The sequence below is a fragment of the Podarcis liolepis genome (genome assembly GCF_965112155.1).
Source record: "Podarcis liolepis genome assembly, chromosome: 1".
In the NCBI taxonomy this organism is placed as follows: Eukaryota; Metazoa; Chordata; class Lepidosauria; order Squamata; family Lacertidae; genus Podarcis; species Podarcis liolepis.
In genome coordinates this window covers 102,222,586-102,243,741 of record NC_139554.1, presented here as the reverse complement: position 1 = coordinate 102,243,741, position 21,156 = coordinate 102,222,586, and the positions used below count along the sequence as shown (strand labels likewise).

Here is a 21,156-nt window from a genome sequence, read left to right as displayed (position 1 = left end):
TATATCTGTCCAATTACAGAGGGATGGGAGCAGGGGATTACCCTTTTATGCCTTTTTTGCAAGACCAACCTCATTTTTCCTTAGTGCTGCTCTTCCCCCCACTTTTCAAAAACTACCATGCATCGAAGCAGCATTTAACAATGTAGGATAACTTGACACAGAGCAAAAGGACAACATTTAACCCAAAGCATTTGTGGTACTGGGTAAATGCAGTTGCATCATATATATCAAGCTTATATCATGGCAACAAAATGTCATGGTACAAAGTTTACGCATTTCATTATTTTATAAAACTGAATAATTCAGGGGTTTATTGGGCTACCAGTGTTGTTTTCATGATGGTTTCACAACCATTTGTCTTTTCATAGACTGTTATTTTACACAGTAATGGATAAATCTGTTGGCATCCGTCTGTCTCAAGAGACAATGGAGTGCGCCTCCAAGTCACTGGGGGAGAAGACAAACTGCTGCAATAGCAGCACCAAGGTGACCTCTCTGGGGCACAAGCCTGTTGTTGTTGTTGTTTAGTCATTTAGTCATGTCCGACTCTTCGTGACCCCATGGACTAGAGCACGCCAGGCACTTCTGTCTTCCAATGCCTCCTGCAGTTTGGTCAAACTCATGCTGGTAGCTTCGAGAACACTGTCCAACCATCTCGTCCTCTTTCATCCACTTCTCCTTGTGCCCTCCATCTTTCCCAACATCAGGGTCTTTTCCAGGAAGTCTTCTCTTCTCATGAGGTGGCCAAAGTATTGGAGCCTCAGCTTCAGGATCTGTCCTTCCAGTGAGCACTCAGGGCTGATTTCCTTAAGAATGGATAGGTTTGATCTTCTTGCAGTCCACGGGACTCTCAAGAGTCTCCTCCAGCACCATAATTCAAAAGCATCAATTCTTCGGCGATCAGCCTTCTTTATGGTCCAGCTCTCACTTCCATACATCACTACTGGGAAAACCATAGCTTTAACTATACGGACCTTTGTCGGCAAGGTGATGTCTCTACTTTTTAAGATGCTGTCCAGGTTTGTCATTGCTTTTCTCCCAAGAAGCAGGTGTCTTTTAATTTCTTGGCTGCTGTCACCATCTGCAGTGATCATGGAGCCCAAGAAAGTAAAATCTCTCACTGCCTCCATTTCTTCCCCTTCTATTTACCAGGAGGTGATGGGACCAGTGGCCATGATCTTCTTTTTTTTTTTATTTTGAGCTTCAGACCATATTTTGCGCTCTCCTCTTTCACCTTCATTAAAAGGTTCTTTAATTCCTCCTCACTTTCTGCCATCAATGTTGTGTCATCTGCATATCTGAGGTTGTTGATATTTCTTCCAGCAATCTTAATTCTGATTTGGGATTCATCCAGTCCAGCCTTTCGCATGATGACTTCTGCATATAATTAAATAAGTAGGGAGACCATATACAGCCTTGTCATACTCCTTTCCCAATTTTGAACCAATCAGTTGTTCCATATCCAGTTCTAACTGTAGCTTCTTGTCCCACATAGAGATTTCTCAGGAGACAGATGAGGTGATCAGGCACTCCCATTTCTTTAAGAACTTGCCATAGTTTGCTGTGGACCTTCCATTTTGGATGGCATTTCAGTTGGTCCCAATAAAGGTACTGACTAACTTGATTTTGGAGTTTATTATATTTTAGTTGTTCTACAGGATTTTATATAATTGTAATGGTATGATTTAAGGGTGACACCAACATCATCCATATATGAGTGGGACTGACTTATTGTACAAAGGGGCTTCCCCTTCTTCTCACCCTCCCCCATGCTGCCAGAATTTTTGGTGGGGAGGGGCACAAGGAAGTCCACTTGAATTTTACCCTAAATCTATGGTTATCTGCTTTGAACATCCAGGATGAAACATATGCTTACTCATTCAAAGACATTTTAATAATTTTTTTAAAAAAACACACTGTTAAAAGCACCATTCAAACTATTTTCATGCTAAACAGTGCAAGAAATCAAGCAGAATAAACAATAAAGTTCTGCTAATGAGCAGAACAGCTTTACAACTTACTGTATTAAGAGTTGGGTTTTATTTGACTAATTAAATTGTTGTGTTTAAGTTGCTAAGCATAGATTTAATACCAAAACAAACTTCTGAAATTTATTCCTGACACTGGGACATGAATTGTTGTGACAACTGTTTTTTCTAGGAAGCATACAATGGATGGCTGTCACAAAGTTATCCCTCTTTATTTGAGAACGTTCTTCTCAATCCCTGAGCAAAATGCCTTTATCTAGATTCTTTTATAATGATGCTAGATTTAAGGCACAAGTAAAATAAAAGTACTTCTAAATCACATTGATTTCAGCAGGACTATCCAATAGATACTTAAATCTCTCCCACTGAGATAAATAGGACTGGAAAAGTGCTTTACTTTGGCCAAAACATGCTTCTGTTTGCTCATGCAAACAAAAGGCCTGTCGTGGTGATCCAAGATCCCTGGGGTGCATTCTTTTTTTTATTGACTTTAAACCAACAGGATGCAACAGGCAGCAGATCTGGATTGAAAAGAACTGATTGAAAAGCATGCACTTCATAGCCCACCAGAGGAGTCTATTGAACAGCTAAGGTTTGTACTGCTTTCCAAACCTCAACACTGCCAGCACTGCAGAGGCACAAATGGTTTGCTGAGGTTTGTTTGTTTGTTTTTTTAAAATGCACAAATGTTGCTGTTTCCTTTCAGTTTTAAAGTCCATGTGCAAATGGGTGTGATGGGTTCTATCCCACCCAGTGTCAGGACACAGAACCAGCACAGCACTGGACTAAAGCATGCTTACTGCTGTGGAATGACAAGAAATACTGGAAAAAGTAGAAACTATCAGCTGTTGCACTAACAACAGAGTAATTAGTCCAACTAATCACTGCAGTATTCAGCAGAGAGAGAAAGGAGACCTCAGCAATTACAGGAGGGCCATCGTACAACCTACATTTGTGCAGCATATTCATTTGCAAGCCAGAGTAAACCATGCCTTTGATTGCAAGTTAACAATTGGTTGCAATCACTGCTATAATTTTTTTTAAGACAGCAATTTGGTGAAGTGGTGGAACAGTTTTCCTAGCTGTAAAACAAGGCAGGCAGAACATAGAGAGTTAGGCAACAAGTTCCCCCTGAAAAACACCAGCACCTATTAAATCTTGCAGATTTACGTGAGATGCAATAAATCCACTTAGCATGGTGAGCATGGCCTGCCCATAAGAGAGTGTGATAAGTGGCCTGGCCAACCTTTCCACTTTGAAGGTAGTTGTGTGGCAATCCTCTCCAGCTTCAGAGCTGGGAGAAAGGCTAGGAACTGCATGCCCAAGGAGAGGAGAATAAGCAAGGTAGGTGATAAAACATTGGTTGCCTCAGTCTAAAGATGCCCACAGTAGCTTCGGACAGGGCAGCACAAAAATGTGCACACCCTCATCTCCCAGTCTTTCCTGAGGGAAAAACCAGCGTGGGAAATTGCTGGCTATGATTTTGGGGCTTGTCAGCAAGACCACCCAAAAACTAACTGCTGACTACACACAATCCGAAACATTCTCTAACCCTTCACATTTTGAACACAGGAATATGAAAAGGTTTTTGTTGTCAAGCTAATGCCACCACATTGGCATAAGTTGATAAGTTCATGAGTTATTCATGTAGCAAATGTAGTTGCCACTAAGTAATCTAAAGGTGCTAAAATTTGTAATCACTTATTGAGTTATTATAGATAATTTCTCTTATGAAGTAAGCTAATTCCACAATATCACACACAGCCTGGAAAGAAGGAAGGAAGGAAAGATATTCAGCAAGCTAAATTTATGCTGAATCAGCTTTGCTTGATTCTGGTGCAAATATGAGTTCAGTCTGTGGTGATGAAGAACATAGAAAATATTACCACCTGCAAAGTTTACAGAGGAAGAAGAATCAAATCACTGTTGGTTTCCTCCACTTGCCTCGAGACAGCTTTACAAGCAAACAGGTGAAGCAGGCTGTGGTTGGCAATGTTTCCCCCAACTACACATAGCAAGAGATCTGCACCCACACAAGCCCCCTAAAAGAGCCATAGAAGCCAGGAGAGCAAGAAAGTAGTGAAAGCTGTCCTGAAACAAATGGAAATTACACAATAGGAAAGGATTGGGAGGGTAGAGATTTCCAGTGGATTCCACCCAGCTTACAGTGGTACCTCGGGTTACATATGCTTCAGGTTACATACGCTTCAGATTACAGACTCCTCTAACCCAGAAATAGTACCTCGGGTTAAGAACTTTGCTTCAGGATGAGAACAGAAACCGTGCTCCAGCGGCGCAGCAGCAGCAGGCCCCGTTATCTAAAGTGGTGCTTCAGGTTAAGAACAGTTTCAGGTTAAGAACGGACCTCCGGAATGAATTAAGTACTTAACCCGAGGTACCACTGTATTTATATTTGGTTGTAGGCAAGTAACAACAGCTAGCTTCAAAAGAGATGCTTCCATGTATTTTCTTTCCATAAGCTTAAAAAAAAAGGGATATGTTGATTTCTATGGGCAGGGTTCAACTAAGTTGTTCTGTGTGAAGAACAAGGTCTGCTTGCATGATAGGACTTTTCCCTCTTCTCCTCCCCCAAGAGTTCTTCCTGCACTCCCTAAATCTGGCCTGGAAGGCTGGAGGAACCCCCAGAACAGATTTGGGGGCACACAGAGAAAGACCCATTACACAAGCAGTTCTTGTTCCCTGCACACGTTTCCCAATTATCGTGCTACATTGAATTTCACCCTATAAAAATATATTCTCAAATTCATCATTGTGCTCTTTAAAAATGAAAGCAAAGCTGTACCAATGAGTTCTAGTTACAAACCATTTTTAAAAACAAACTACTTGAGCAAGGTTTTTTAGTTTATATTTAGTGATTCTAAAGCTACTTAGTGATAGAACTTTTAAGTATCCAAGGACAAAACCAAATGCAATTAATAATATCACTGCTGCATCCAGAACTACCAAGCATAAATAGCAAAACATAACGACACCTACAAACACTGTAATTATTGTTTGGCTAATTGCTCACTAATTCAAGTAAAAATTATCTAGCAGAGTACTGACGTAAGCCTATTAGAATAATCATTCGTTAGAACAAAGCCCTATAACCATTTCCCCGACAACATAAATATTACACCCACATACAAATATCTATTGCCATTTTGTTGTGGTTGATAGACCAGAAGTAGAAATGAACAGAGTTGGCTAGTGCTTAATTCATTACTAAAGTTTCCTAGTCCAGCTCTGATGTAACTCTGAAAACTGGGTATGGGTGTACTGACAATTCAAAACAACCATTTCAGAGTGGGGGGCAAATTCTCATTGCAGAATAAAGAGAAGTAGATATCAATAACCAGTAAAGATCAAATAACCAGACAGATTTCCTTTTGCTTTATCAACTGATAGTTGGTTTGGGGTTTTTTAACTCTTCTTCTTAAAAAAATTAAAATTGTCCATTTATCAAATCTTATAGGAATGTTTATATTTTTAAAGACAAGAAAAACAAAGCACTTCTTTAGACAACATGCAATACTGCCACAGAATGTTCCAATGACAACAACCATACAATAAAAAACAAAAATGTTCAAATAAGAATTCAGCTAACAATTACGGATGCCAGGGGATTGTTCCTGGGACCTTGCCCTACACACTCACAAACCTGTTATGATAGAAGCACCAATCCCTTCTCATACCTCTGAACATAATCTGTCTTTGACAGTCACCTTCTCTCAGCCATCCCTACCTTCTCAAAGTTATTGTGAGACTCAAATGTCGCTTTGTGGTCCAGAGGTAAAGGAGGGAGGATACAAGGGTAACAAAAACAAAGGTTGTTGAAGAAGCTGCCCACCAATGTTTTAGAAATGTAGCTTTCAACTCCTTTAATAAAATGCTTTCCATACTGACTTTGTCCACTGAAGAGTCGGACTCTCTGGTATATTCTGTGGTGCACACTCAGTTCACTGGGGTCCACAGCTGCACACCACCAGGAACTCCAGTAAAGGGCAGGCAAGCTGAAAGCTTTGTCTACCATTACTGATCTTCTAATTAAACCAGTTTCCTTGGAACACATTTTGAAAATCTTAGCATGGAGGCAGAAGGTTGCCATTATTCAGGGGAATTCAGGTGGAAGGTTGCCATAGATTCATATTACAAGACTATTAGGTAATTCATATTGCAAGGAGAAAATTACCACAAATTGCCCTGAAGGCCAGATACCTCTGGAGTTGAGGTCAGATATATAGGCATCCTCTCCCCCACCCATGCCAGCACATCTAGGACAAAGGAAGAGCAAACGTCTCAACCAAGGCCAATATGATCCGGTAAGTGATAAGGAAAGGAACTCTTGTTAAGCGAAGGTTCTCTCTCTCTCTCTCTCTCTCTCTCTCTCTCTCTCTCTTCTCCCTCCCCATAATGCAGCAAGAAGAGCAGGAAATGAACACAGCAGGCAACGAGTGAGCATCTCTGGATGGAATACATAAATTTTGCTCTTGTCTGCAGAGACTGCAGCTTGGCATGCTTTTAACTCAGGGCTGCAAAAATGCATGAAAACACAAGCTGGGTTGGCAGAGGGGGTGGGAATTCCTCCACCTCTAATTCTCTCAGCAATTTCTTGCCACCTGTCAATCAGTCAAAGGCATCAGGAGGGAGCATGTGAGCATGCCCAGTGATCCAGATGACATCAGCTTGATCAATGCTGGGGATTGGAAGGCTGCAGCAGCAAGGAGGGAAGGGAGGCAGCTGGAAGAGTCAATTGGGGTTGACTCTATTCAGTTCCCCACCATTGCCCTCTGCTGCGGCTATGAAAACAAGGAACTCAGCCAAGCAGTACCTTACATGGCAGGTTTTCCCCTGCAGAAAGCATCCAAAAAGGGTTGAAGGAGGATATTTTGTTGCAGGGCACTAACGTTTGGCAGATGTAGGAATTAAATGTAGTATCTGGCCTATAGGAGCAAAGGACGATAAGACAAGAAACGGGCACTTCAACAAAGCTAGACAAGGGAGTGAAACATTAAATAAATAAATAAATGCTTGCATTTCATGCTTTTTCTGCACCACCATTCGCAGTTACTTTCTCTAGACCTATTTATGCCTATCTGTCAACTGAAGGCAACTATGCCATGCATCTGCCAACGTGGGCTCTCAGCCCACAAAAGGCTCACGCCGCAATAAATGTCAAGCTTTCAAAAAGGTTGCCGCAAGACACTTGGCTGTGCCATTCCCCTTATGCTCCTGCACATGAGATGGCTTGAAATGTTGCATCCCCCAAAGGGGGGGGGAAGAATGCTACCACCAAACACCTATATTACGTGACACCCACCCACCCCCAACAAAACCTACCGACACCCTTTCCCACAGCTTTTGGGTATCTATTCCAGCTAAAGAGAAGAGGAAGAGGCATTCTCCTTTGGGACCCCCCAAGATGATCTCCAAGTCTGAGGAGTAAGGGAGGAAGACACCCAGGCGAGGCGCGACCTTTCCTCCCACGCCAAGTGGCTGGAAGGGGTTTCCCAATCTCATCCCCGCACCCTCCTCCCGCACCAGGAGCTCAAGGTGAATGAAAAGAGCCTGGATGGGAAAGCCACCCAGCACACAGAAAGGCTCCAGAACAGCAGCCAAGGTTGGGAACAATGGGCGGAGGAAGGAGGAGCACAACAATGCAGTGCGAAGGCACGCCAGGCAGGGGGGCCCAGCAAGGTTGCCGGGCGGGAGGAAATTGGCGGGTCTCTCCTCTCCGCACGTTGCTGCAGGAGGCGAGGGAAGGTCCTGAGGCGAAGGGGGGAGGGGGGCAAGATGAAGGCAGCTCCCTCGCCCGCGCCCCTCACCAAAACAACAACAACAAAAAAGCCACCCCAAGCAAGGCGGCGGCGGCGACGAAGCTTACCCCGACCACGACCGTCTCCTCGCCTTTGAATTTGGGGATGAATTTGTCCCCGCGGAGGATCTCGGCTTCGTTGAGGGGCCGGAACCGGCACATCACTTTGATGCTGCATTCGGCTGGGTCCGCCATCTCGGCGCGGGGAGGAGGTGGCGGCGCCTTGACCTACGGCGCGTGGCGAGGACGGCCCGCTCCTTTGCCCCCCTCCCCGGCTTCTCGTTTCTTTTTTGGGGGGGGTGTTCGAGCTGCAGGGGAAGGAGCCCGGCCCGGTCAGGAGAGGCGGCGGCGGCGGCAACGAGGCATGCCCGGTTGCCTCACACGACGGCGGGCGAGCGCCAGCAACTTAGGCAGGAGAATAAACAGAAGGGCGGGAATGGCCTGAGGTGAGGGGTGGGGTGGGGGGCGCCCGCCTCAGCCCATCGAAGGTTTCTTCAGAGGCGGGCAGCCGGTGCCGTGAAAGAAAAGCATCCAACTACAGGAATGCATATGGTCATTCGAAGCCTTTTTATATATATAAAAAATGAAGCCGGGTCCTTTGCTCTCCACGCCGCCCCACTTCCTGCCCACTCAAACGCCGGAGCCGCTTGCTAGCTTTGCAAGCTCTGCTGCTGCTGCTGCCGCTGCCGCCGCCGCCACCATCCTGCATCCCCGCCAGCAAACCACCTTCTCCCTCTCCCTCTCTCTCTTCCCCCACCCTCAAGTGCTTTGTGACTTCACTGCATTACATCAACCCCTCCCAAAGCTCACGGGCTGGAGGGGGAGAAGTTCCTGGCGCATCCTGGGAGTTGTAGTTCTTGGAACAACAGGTGGGGAGAGCGGGGGACCGGAGAGACTAGGCGGGAAAGAATGGGAAGAGAGGTGGTTTTCCTCTCTCCCCACCACCAACTTCCCCCCTCCCCCTTCTCCTAACGTTTTGCCATATTTTGGCACCTGGAGGACTTCTAACAAATACAAATAGAAAATATATTTCAAATTAACCAAGCAGAATGGCACAATGTTAGCATGTATCAAGCCTGAAATCACTCGTCAGACTGAAAATCAGGCGCCTCCTGCCTAAAAGAGAAGGTTGCAGTTCTTCCTCAAAACTCGTACACAATCCCATCCCATAGTCCCAATATCGGCATATAGTATCTTAAGCATACTAGTTTTAGAGTGCCTTGCTTGAAACAACTTGTGAAAGTAATATTATCTGCCAAGTATGATGTTGTTGTTGTTGTTTGCTTTTTTCTTTAAAAATGTTTAGGGGTATTCTCATTTTCCTACTCATACTGAAATACTGTCCCTCAATGAGGCCAAACTTATATTCACAAAAAGTTTAGGGGTATGCGTATCCCTGCGTACCCCCAGAAAAAAAGCACTGATGATGATTATTACCCCTTTCTGAGATCTTCCTGATGTTGCCTCTTCACATTTTAATTTACTTTTAATTTACTTAACTTAAAAATCCTGCTCTCCATCACTGGCTCATTGGGTGGCGTTGGGTATATTACTCTGGTAATCCTTAATCCTTTCAATCTTGCCAACAAAGGTCCGTATAGTTCAAGCCATGGTTTTCCCAGTAGTGATGTATGGAAGTGAGAGCTGGACCATAAAGAAGGCTGATTGCCGAAGAATTGATGCTTTTGAATTATGGTGCTGGAGGAGACTCTTGAGAGTCCCATGGACTGCAAGAAGATCAAACCTATCCATTCTGAAGGAAATCAGCCCTGAGTGCTCACTGGAAGGACAGATCCTGAAGCTGAGGCTCCAATACTTTGGCCACCTCATGAGAAGAGAAGATTCCCTGGAAAAGACCCTGATGTTGGGAAAGATGGAGGGCACAAGGAGAAGTGGACGAAAGAGGACGAGATGGTTGGACAGTGTTCTCAAAGCTACAAACATGAGTCTGACCAAACTGCGGGAGGCAGTGGAAGACAGGGGTGCCTGGCGTGCTCTGGTCCATAAGGTCACAAAGAGTCGGACACGACTAAACGACTAAACAACAACAACAACAATCCTTTCAATCAGACGGGTACCCAACTATCCATGACTTCTCTGGAACCATCTGAATATTACAAAATTTAAAATATGTATATTAATAATTAAATATTTGACTTGCCTCCTCACAAGTCTTTCCAATAGGATTGCTTCCCTTTTGCTTTTCTCGCAGCTTCATGGATTCTTGCTTTGTCAGCAAAGCACTACTTCACTGGTACTTAGAAAAAGTTAATGGAACATGTTTCCAAGATAATGTTGCTTGCACCAGCTCAAGCGAATCATAATTTTATGGTGGTTCCAGGCTTCATTGCACATGTACTTTTAAAAAAATAGTTTTTGCTCACTGTCCTTTGCCTTATGTTGGTAGTTCCCATTCATGCTACAGTGTTTAATGATCAGTGCACACCTATTATAGATCTGTCCCTCCTTTGTGAGGCCTTTCTGAGCTTTAGTAGTAATTGATAGGCAATATTTAGTGTTGCCTCTCCTCTGACGTGTTCCCACTGCACTCAAGATTATTTCATTGTTATTCAGCCTTCCCACCAATGAGCTCAGAGAAGCATGCACCAAACTCATATTATATACTCTGTTCTATATTATTGAATCAATGCAGTACATAAATTGTCAGGTTGCCCCTGTGCAACAACTCATGCACCCAATCCTTTTGGATTGCACAGTGCACACCAAGATTGATCTGACTAGCTGTCAACCCAAATACCTTCCAACAAATATTTGTTCCATTATGATCAATGAGACCCAAAAATGTGTTTAGAATTGGGGTATTTTGAAAGACCTTATATTAAGCTGCCATCCTGAGCACAAAGCAGGAACCTAGCATGAAAAAAATAATTTCTATGGTTCTTGCTGTGTGCTCAGGATGCTAGCTTAATATAAGGTATATTAAGCTTCTTGAAGAGGTACCAAATGAATGGATGAATCATCAGGCTATACATGCTTACACTGAACTTAGCAAGGTTTATTTCTCCGTATATCTGCATAAGTTCAAACTATAAACGTCTTACACCGCTTTCAGCCATATACACACACACACACACACACACACACACACACACACACATGCTGTTCAGTTAGTTACTTCCATTATCTATGGAGGATTAATATTTATATATATTTATATATCCTTTATTCTTATAGGGACGCGGGTGGCGCTGTGGGTAAAACCTCAGCGCCTAGGACTTGCCGATCGCATGGTCGGTGGTTCGAATCCCTGCGGTGGGGTGCGCTCCCGTCGTTCGGTCCCAGCGCCTGCCAACCTAGCAGTTCGAAAGCACCCCCAGGTGCAAGTAGATAAATAGGGACCACTTACCAGCGGGAAGGTAAACGGCGTTCCATGTGCTGCGCTGGCTCGCCAGATGCAGCTTGTTACGCTGGTCACGTAACCCGGAAGTGTCTGCAGATAGCGCTGGCTCCTGGCCTATAGAGTGAGATGAGTGCACAACCCTAGAGTCTGGCAAGACTGGCCCGTACGAGCAGGGGTACCTTTACCTTTATCCTTAGGTCACCTCCTTATATTGTCCTTTCTGCAGCGTTTTTTTCATGAATGAAGACAAGAGAGACTTTATACCTTTTCACTAATAATTTAAACATTGTACTTCATAATAATTTCCAGTATTCATCAGAGATCCTGGGTCTTAAAGCATTGGTTTGAAAGACCTGTCCTTTGAGCCAGAAGTCCTACTTGCAAGTTCTAGATGAGCAGACTATCTGTAGCTGCTAATTGCTGGAGGAAAGGCACTCCATATTCTTGGATTGGTGCCCTAATTTCCATCACCCCAAACTGCACAGAAAAACAATCTAGCCAATGGGTAGATTGGAAAATCTGTTACACAGGAAAGTGTAGAGCTGAGTGCTTAAAGCTGAGTGCTGAGTGCCTAAAATCTTTTAACTGTGATGAAGTGACCCGCCATATAAGCCTAAAGATCCCCAGAATGGGACAGACAGATTTAGAAAGCTATACAGTATTCCAACTTCTAAAGGACTATTGATATCTGGAAAAATATACTCAAATAGAACTTAGCCGCATCTATTCATTTACTATCTAAATTCATACATTGTGATCTAGAGAAACCTGGGACACTTGAAACTAGGTCCTAGGGCTTCATTCTGGCTCAAACCAGGAGTATTTTCTTCATTTGTTTAGCATCTTTGTCCGATATCTGCTACATATTATTAAAGCAGGAAGTTTATGGGGAAAACAACAAACAGCCTGTGCACCAAGCAACCATTGTAATGTTTTATAAAAACTATGTATCAAATCCCTGGGAAGAAGTTAGCTGTGGCTTCTTGCCAGATAGTGTTGCAAAACCATCACATGGTGATAATGTAGTGCAACAGTGTCAATATGAAAGTGTCATGTCTTGCATAAAACGTTTTCTATGTAGACAAGTTTGTCATATGACAAGTGGTTGTTACTTCACAGATCACAGAGCTGTTTTGACCAGAATGAATAGTTTATAATATTAAATTACAGAATGTATTGTTGTTATTAGTATAGTTTGATTGCCACTAAAGGATGGCTATCAATATGAAAGGTGACTTGTAGATTGATAAGTACACATACATTGAGGCAGGCAAGTTGTCACAGTTCTTAACATAGTGGTAGTCAATGTTTTGTTTCTGCTCAAAGGCAAACAGTCAATCCATTACATTTTGACCTGGACCACGTGTTCCTTAATAATTTATAAACATTAAAGAACAAAACACGACATTCTGAGGGATTACTTTAAATAACCTCAATGTTTTCCGGTTCATTTGCTAATTAATCCCCAGAATATTGAATTGCATTCCTGACTTCACTCCCCTCTAGGTTTATTCTTCCCACTTGAGCTCACTGTTGGCCTTTTTACCTGCTGCATAAAATCAGTAGAAAGGTTTCAATGCGGCAATGACAGCATTCCACCTAATGGTGAATTTGGGTGATCAAGTGCCTAAAAGTTTGGAAGTAAAACAAAGGCTGCTCAAAAAGTGGCTATTACATATTCAGGGTCCTTCCTGAATATAAATTTGCAAATTAAAAGCCCTTTAGCGCTATGTAGCATGGTGGGACAAAGTTAGAGGTTTGGAACACATACCAACGTTTTGTAATCCACTAGACTAGTACTAGTACATGAACCCAAGTCACTCAGCTGTTGGCTCCACATCTTAGGTACTGCTGTGCTAATTTGGTAATTCTAACTGGTGAGTTTCCCTACTCAAACTCTGAGCAGCTTGGGATATTTCTTCTCTTACAGTGGCAGCAGTCTTCTTGGTACTAATACTGTAAAAGGTATGAGCAGAGCCCCTCCTCAAATGTTGCAGAGTCCCACCCTTGGTGTGCACATGTTTCCTGACTCTGTGGAAGAAGTGGCTGAATAAAATGAAAGCATATTAACAGGAATCTCTCTGCTATAATTGGGGTCTTAATTTTCTAAAAAGCACAACCTGTCTGCAGGGAAGGGCATGAAACTTCTGCGAACAGTTGAGTGCTTGGCCGGGGAGAACTGAGGGGCCGAATTTGAATGTCCTTTGCTGCAACATGAAAACCATAGGGGTTGTTCAACAGGGAATCCAAACCACCCTTACTTTTTATCTGATGTATTAACAACTGACTATATTGCAGGGCTGAGCTACTCTCTCAGCACAGACCTTCAACCAGTAACAGGAATTGATTGAATTACACTGCAGGGTTGTTGCGTATCAGTCCAATCTGCAGAATAGACTGCAGATTACTGAACTCACCCAGTTAACTCCAACCTCAACTTAAGCACATGCAACAGAGATCTAATACTTCTGCACAACACTGCCCGATTGTTGCAAACAATGACCAACAGCATATCAATGGGAACCCTTCCCAACTCCCAAATGCATCTGCTTTGGAATTGGCATTAGTAGGATTATTATTTTTTAAAAGAAAAGTTTAATAGATTTAAAATTTAGAAAAATAATCTTCCTTCATACCACCTTTTGTTTTTTTGGTGTGTGTGTGGTCTAATTAAAATATCGGATTTCTCCATTAATTTATGCTCTTGCATCCCTAGGAGCATCTAAAAATAGCTTGGTCAGTGAGAACTAGGAAATGAATGACCCAGGCAAAGAGTTTTCTTTGTACTCTTTTATCACTATGTAGGTCTTTTCCCATTCTTCCTTTTCAACTGCTTCATTCAATTTCCCTTCCACCTGGTTGCCAATTTTTTTCATTCAGTTGCTCAGCACTCCATGCCATTGAGTTGATGAGGCCTCCCCCGCCCCTTAGTTTTTGCCTGTTTTTTTCTGTTTCTGCAAACCTCAATGTTCCCCTAATCTGCAGGTACCTGTGTACAGGTGCTGCATGTTGTCTACATAACAGTTGGCATTCTCCCCTGAAGTTGCGAACTAGAACGTATGATTTCAAAGTGATGCAAATGCCGCTACAAAACAGGATGGCTACCAGAAAAGCACCTTGAAGCTGGACTTAAGTGACATCATTTCTCTCTTTGCCCACAGAGTATTAACCAAAATTCCAGATATATTTGAATTATTGGTTCTTTCTTTAGCAGTGATTCTTCAGACTAATAAAATGAAGGAAAAGCAGACCTCAATATACCAGTTTTTCATGGCTTGAACAGTTAGATGTTCAGTTTTATTTGGAAGATATGAGGAGCCACGTTCAGTACTTCTGTAGGTTCTTCAGGACAATTTAACTGACTCCCTATATTTTGCTAACAAACAATATCCTATACCCAATATCCAATATTTAGACTGGCTCAATAGTATGTATGGAGCCGTCAAGCATGGGTCACCTATTCATTAACTTCTTACCTTTTTTCACAACCAAATCTTAACAAAGCATGACAAAGGATAACATATATGCTGAAAATTCTTCTGAGAAAAAGCCATTCGAATCCTTTTCTTTCCTTCTCTGCAATGTTTTAAAAACTCCAGGAGTTCATTAGTTGCCAAGAGGGGGAATGTCCTCTGGCTCTCCTCTACTTTTAGACAATCTGAAAACTCTGGCAGCAAAGAAGCAAAGAGGCTCAATGCATTTTACTTTAGAACAGATAATGATTCTTTATATAATAACTGATGGAAGTATATTAATAACATGGTATACACACATGATTTATACTTTTTTTAAAAAAAAAGATGCACAACATAAAACCATGTAATATAATATAATAAAACCTAAAGGCAGCCTAATTCAGATGTCACTTGTTACTTTAAATATGTTCAGTCCCACTTCAAAAATATAAATTCAGAAACAATTAAAATTAGAGAAGCATTTTTGTCGTTTTCTTTGCCACATACATAATTCGAGTAGTAAATTTCTATTTAGATGATTCTGCAAAAGCAGGTGCAGCATAAGTTACAGCTATGAGGTAGGGATTACTTGTGCAATATGCACTAATGTACATCGATACAAATGAAGGAAAACTTGCCCCTTTAAACAGATTCAAGCCCCAATGAAGAGATTGGCACATGCTGCCGTGTGTTGCCCACACAGTTCTGCACATGCCCAGTGTTTACCACAGTTTACCAAGTTGACTTTTACAGCACTATTTGTTCAATGATGTCTACACGGTACCAGTCCAATGTTGGGATTCACACGTGCAGCCTCGAGTCCTGGATGCAGAGATCCAGCTCCATGCAGCAACCTTCTGCACATGCACTCCATGATCCAGCCAGTCATGCGCCTCGAGAAGCTTCTATGTGTTGCTGGATGGAGGTGCAAGTGTACATGCTCAACCTCGGAATATGATAGGCAAACTGTTCTCCGCATTGTGAAATAAATACGTATGCAAGGTGCCCATGTTTTGATATGTATTTTTATTTCCCTGCAGTTTTCACTTATCAAGAACAAGTAACAGGGAAAGTTGTCTGAACTAGTGCATAAACAAACATTCTGAAACACCACTACACGTATCTAATTTACAAGAACCGTATAAAAAAAGTCACTAAAACACTACACTACGAAGGTGTCCAACGCTTACAGTCAGACTTTTTCCAACCCGTTACTTGCCTTGTAGCCACAGGAAAACTCTCCAAAATTGAAAGACAATCTGCCACAACCCTCCCCCCTCCCCCATCACCTGGGATGGCTCGATATCTAGACATCCAATAATTATTGCAATGATATATAATGCAATACATACCTGGTAAAATATCATTTATGTGGTGTGTTACAGTTAAAAGCCGGTTAAATTATGCAGACTTCAGATAAAATATAATCAGTTGAAAATTTTCTTCATATCTGCACAGTTTAATATGTGCTAGATGCATAATTTTTTACTAGTCAGGTTTTCTGTGTAATTATTTTTTATAAACTGGTATTATAAATAGAAATATACATTCAAAATATATGGAAAAGTGGGTTACTACATTAAATTTGCATGTATCGATCCATCCCTTTCCCCTGCACAGTAATAGAAAATACTATTTTGCCTTGAACTTCATATTTGACAGTGAAATGCCACTAAAGTATTTACCAAAAAGTCCATCTAAAATTGTGAAACAAAATGAACCAAGTGAAAACTTTACATTTTCTTTAGAAAAAAATTACAAGAATTTTTCCTAGCTATGAATCTTTTAACTTTTTTTTTTAGACACAAAGTTGGATTTATTTTTACAAGATACAAAATGTAAACATGGCAAAATAAATAGTTAAAACAAGTGATGCAGGATCCCATTTCATGCTCATGATCCCATTAAAGAATTATTTTTAAATCCATTCAGTTGCAAATTCAAGTGCAAAAGCATGATGATGAATATCTACTATTCAAGTAACAGAAATAATATTGATGATACAAATAAACTATTTTACAAGGTAGTGATTTTCCCAATTTTACAAAATGTACATTATATATCGACTTAATATACGATATGATAGTCCATTTAGGTCCATTTTAATTCCCTGTGATCCACAGGGTGTTGTTTTGCATTCAGCTGGAATATAAATGACTACACCATTAGCACAGGTTGAGCCACTGCTTTGAGGTTATGTCACCTCCATTGCTACTGTCGTCTCTGCTATTCCATTCAACCCCAATCGTTCTGGTTCATGGTTCTCTCTGAAAATGTGTTTATAAAAGGAAAATAGTTAATTTCCCAATATTTGGCAAATTAATTATCCTAACTGTTTTTTCCACATTTATTGTATAGAGAAATAATAAACATAAACACAAATTAAATTAACTGAAAATCTTACTGTTTATTTTCCAGATTTTTAAAATAAAAAAACTTACCTATTGGATGTTATTTAAAGGTTCATCAAAGTTCTATTTAGTTGAAATGAATCTTATCACATGAAAACTCACAGTGCAATTCTGTCCAGGTTTACTCAGAAGTCACAGAAATAGGACTTATCAGAGATAAATGGACATAAGATCGCAGCCTCAATATTTTCACCAAGCAGTCTAAGTTTCTTCCACAGTAACATTTCATAAAAAGATTTCTTCTGATTATAGGCGATTATTTAACTGAAAATCAGGATTGTGGGTACATTCAGTTCCGGGAGCACACAATGTGAAACTGAAAACAGAATTCAGCTTACAGAAAACTACTGAAGGGGAAAATAAAAGGCACGAATGGTAATGTGTGGAATTTCAGATTTTTCCTGAAACTTCAGAAGGTGGAGTGTTGACTGAATAAACTTTACAGTCACTGGGGGTGGAGCTTCATAGCTCCCTGCACCTCCTCGTGACCATCAAAATCAAAACAAATTAGCTTAATTTTAATATAATTAAAATTATATGTAGGATGTGATCTGGGATCAATTCAATTTTATGTTAAAAATAAAAAGCAGAGGTGGTCACATTAAAATCCTGATTTGAATCATTGTCTGTCTGTCTGTCAGTCTGTCTCTTTCTCTGTTTATATATACTCACCTTGCTATGCTGCTGATGGCGCTACTAGGAGTCACCTTTGGCACTCTGTCCATACTGGCAGCAACTGTGGCAAGTTTTAAGGCAGTTGGCGATGGTGCTGAAGTCCTTGTATTGATATGTACATTGACTGGAGAAACAACACTGACATTGTTGAGGTGCACTGCGTTGGTGAGACAAGAATTGTTCATGGGAAGCGTTTGAGGGCTGTTTGTGCACAATGCTGGGATTAAGTGGTTTGTGGTGGTGTGGCCAACTGTCCTTACAAGTTGTACAGTTGAGATCCCTGGGCTAGATGACAGAGCCATATTGGTGGAGTACAAAGTTTTTGACGTTGCTGTTCAAAACAAACACACAAACACACATATACAGTAAGATTTCCAGGAATAAACAATAACACGTTCAAGAAAATCAAGGTCATTGTGAAACTAATCTAGAACTAAACACCAGAACACTTTTGCTTAACCCTCCAAAGCCTGTAAAAATTTAAAATGGTAAAGGAGGTTTAAGCTGAGGATAAGATCTGCCAAACTGCTTTGAAAGGGCTTGCACAGTTGAGTGCAGATAGTAAGAAGGATCAAAGCACTAGTGAACACACAGAGGCAGCCACTCACTTCTCTAAAGTGTGGCTGAAACAAAACACACAGTGAAAGTATGACCTTGTCCATTTGATAAAACAAATTTACTCTCAAATGAACAAATTCTCATTTATTTCCTAGGTTTGTTTCCAAACCATCATTTGACAGTAAGAGCTGTTCGACAGTGGAATTTGCTGCCAAGGAGTGTGGTGGAGTCTCCTTCTTTGGAGGTCTTTAAGCAGAGGCTTGACAACCATATGTCAGGAGTGCTCTGATGGTGTTTCCTGCTTGGCAGGGGGTTGGACTCGATGGCCCTTGTGGTCTCTTCCAACTCTATGATTCTATGATTCTATGATTTCACTAAAAATAAGCATCAAGCAGTTTGTTGCAAATCTTACTTGATTGAAGAACAAAAAAGAAATCCATACCTGTGGGCTGAACAACACCATTTATATTGTGGCTGGCACTCTGTTCCTTTGTCACCTCACTGCGACTGGGAGCAGGTGCACTCACCACTGCAGATGCAGCAAAATGGGCGCTGGCCGAGTCAAGCGTTTTTGACATACAGTCAGAGGTGCTTGAGCCCTAGGGAATTTGCACAAAACAATTATTGTTAATTATGGACTAATAAGGAGATGCTGGTGCATTAGCTCAGTGTGCGTCTCATAACAGGCAGAGAAAGTCAAAATATGATTCCAACTCAGTGTTATTACATTTCAATATCATACCCCAGAGTCAAGAGACCATAAATGAGTATCTTTGCCTTTCACCCACACCTCTATTAGCTCAAAATTTTGTTGATCCGTTCTGAAACTATAAAGAGTTCCTTTGGATGTCAACACCTCCACACCCCAAACAGTAGCAGTTCCTGCTACATCAGATACTGCTTGCCAAGAGCTACAGAAGACATTTGGTGGTGGTGGTGGTTGTGGCTTCAATGATAATGTGCAGTGTTCTGCATGAGATTATTCTTAAGAATTCACAATTCCAAATAATTTTCAGCAGTAGTGTAATAATTTCCAAACAAAAAATATGGGTGGGTTTACTTATTTTGAGTGTATAATGTGAGTCACTTATTATTTAAGATATAAAAATGTTCTTAAAAACTCATTCACAGGAACAAAAAAATATGAGAGGTGAAATCAACTTAGCATTTCTTACTCCAATTTTTACTGATTTCAAATGATCCTGTTTGCTGAATCATATTTTAAAATAATCTGTTTCCTTTAAGTAGGTATTTCTGCTACTTAGACCTACAAGCAGAACAACAGTAAAGTTGACCCATACTTTTGATACAGACAGCCATCATGACATTGGCAGAATTTTTTTTTGTTTTGTCGTCTACATATGTGACTGTCCAGTTCAAACAATACATTTGTCTGTGTGTATATGTGAATGTATATCTAGAGCAGGGATAACCAACTGGGTGCCCTCCAGAAGTTGTTGGACTCCAGTTCCCATCAGCCCCAGCCCCATGACAGATTCCAACAGCATCTTTGGCTATCCCTGACCTAGAGGAAGATCAGTTCAGAGATGACAGGGATGACAATATGGACAAAAAGTGCAGCGTGAACCAGTTTTAAAGGAAACAGCTCAATTCCTTTTGGGGGTGGGTAGTTTTATTCTCTCTCTATCTCTCTCTGAGCAGGGATAACTGCTGTTAGAATCAGGTTTATAATAGAAGAAAAACATTTTCCAGAAAAAGAATATTACCTGTGCTTTTGGATGCGTCTGTTGGGAGGAATGCTGAGACTGCTGTTTCTGCTGAAGCTGAGCAAGTTGCTGTCTTTGCATTTGAACTAACTGCTGTTGATGTGTTTGAAATTGTTCTTCTGTAATACCCCCTGTTACTGCAGAAAAGGAGGAGATTATGCTTAAATTTCCTCAAAGAATCTGGCAGAACACAATTCTCATAGCAAACTTTAAAGAATATGAAAACAGGACAAAAAGCAACAGATTTATACAAATCAGTTAAGCAATGTACAGAGGCTTCAGTAAATGCTTCTAATCTTGTGCTGTTTATTGGTTTCTGTTTTGTCTGATGACTACCTGCTGGATCACAACAGTGAACAGTGATTTATAGTATCTAAATATAGATGCTATGGAAGAATTCCTTGTCTAATGAAAACCTTTGAAAATGTGTTATGATTTGAGGTAAGTTACTTAATATTTAAAATGCCACCAGAAAGGAACTCCTTTCACAGGTACTGCAAATAATTTCTCAAGTGGTCCTCAATTAACAGGTTCTGTAATATTCCAAGGATCAATGAGTTTCCTGAGCAAATGTTCCCTTTTCCTTGGAATGTTGAGAATGACTTGTCTCTGTGTTTGGAAAACTCGAAGTATCTTGCTAGAAGTGACTTACTAATGAAGCAAATCACTAGTATAGCTGCTCAATGAAGGCTAGCGAAATGATGGGTAGGGCTGTTTCAGGTTGACAGATTCCCATGACGAAAGGGAAAAGGCAGTTACTACACAGGTATTACTTCTTTGTAGATGAAAATAGCCGTACTGTTTATCATCATTTAATATTTATAAAAGTGGCTAAAATGTACTAGTGTTACGAAAGATGAATGCACATGCGTTCCTAGTTTCAATTTATGACGATAACATGAAAAGCATGCCTTGCAATGTTTTATGGTGACTTGTGGTTGTCTTATCATTCAAATTCATTGCAACCTAGTGTGAGTAATTCATGGTTCAATTAGTGGCCAAGTTGAAGCTGAAGTAACTACAAAGTTTATAAAGCATTCATGAAATTTTATACTACCCCAAAAATATTTTGTGCTATGGGTGCAATCAAATGGGAAAAGAATCCATCGGTAGTATAGGAAAGGCAGCAATTTGGGAGGCTGCAGATTAATTGCTGAAAATTGCCT

General features: G+C 41.1%; 2 protein-coding genes across 4 annotated transcripts in view; both read right to left on the bottom strand.

Moving 5' to 3' along the window:
* The window catches only part of KIF5C (kinesin family member 5C), a 73,866-nt gene extending 65,306 nt beyond the window's left edge, over positions 1-8,560 (bottom strand). For both annotated transcript variants that reach the window (XM_083493764.1, XM_083493763.1), the window contains exon 1: positions 7,873-8,560. In XM_083493764.1, the coding sequence (XP_083349890.1) occupies positions 7,873-7,998 (126 nt within the window). In that variant the 5' untranslated portion in view covers positions 7,999-8,560. The remainder of the gene's footprint in view (positions 1-7,872) is intronic.
* Positions 8,561-15,628: 7,068 nt separating this feature from the next.
* The window catches only part of EPC2 (enhancer of polycomb homolog 2), a 49,385-nt gene continuing 43,857 nt past the window's right edge, over positions 15,629-21,156 (bottom strand). Inside the window, exons 11-14 of one of the 2 annotated variants that reach the window (XM_083493840.1) lie at positions 19,991-20,127; positions 18,706-18,862; positions 17,703-18,036; positions 15,629-16,886 (exon numbers count right to left, since the gene is read on the bottom strand). In XM_083493840.1, the coding sequence (XP_083349966.1) occupies positions 16,814-16,886; positions 17,703-18,036; positions 18,706-18,862; positions 19,991-20,127 (701 nt within the window). In that variant the 3' untranslated portion in view covers positions 15,629-16,813. The remainder of the gene's footprint in view (positions 16,887-17,702; positions 18,037-18,705; positions 18,863-19,990; positions 20,128-21,156) is intronic. The other variant, XM_083493841.1, reaches the window with a different exon arrangement.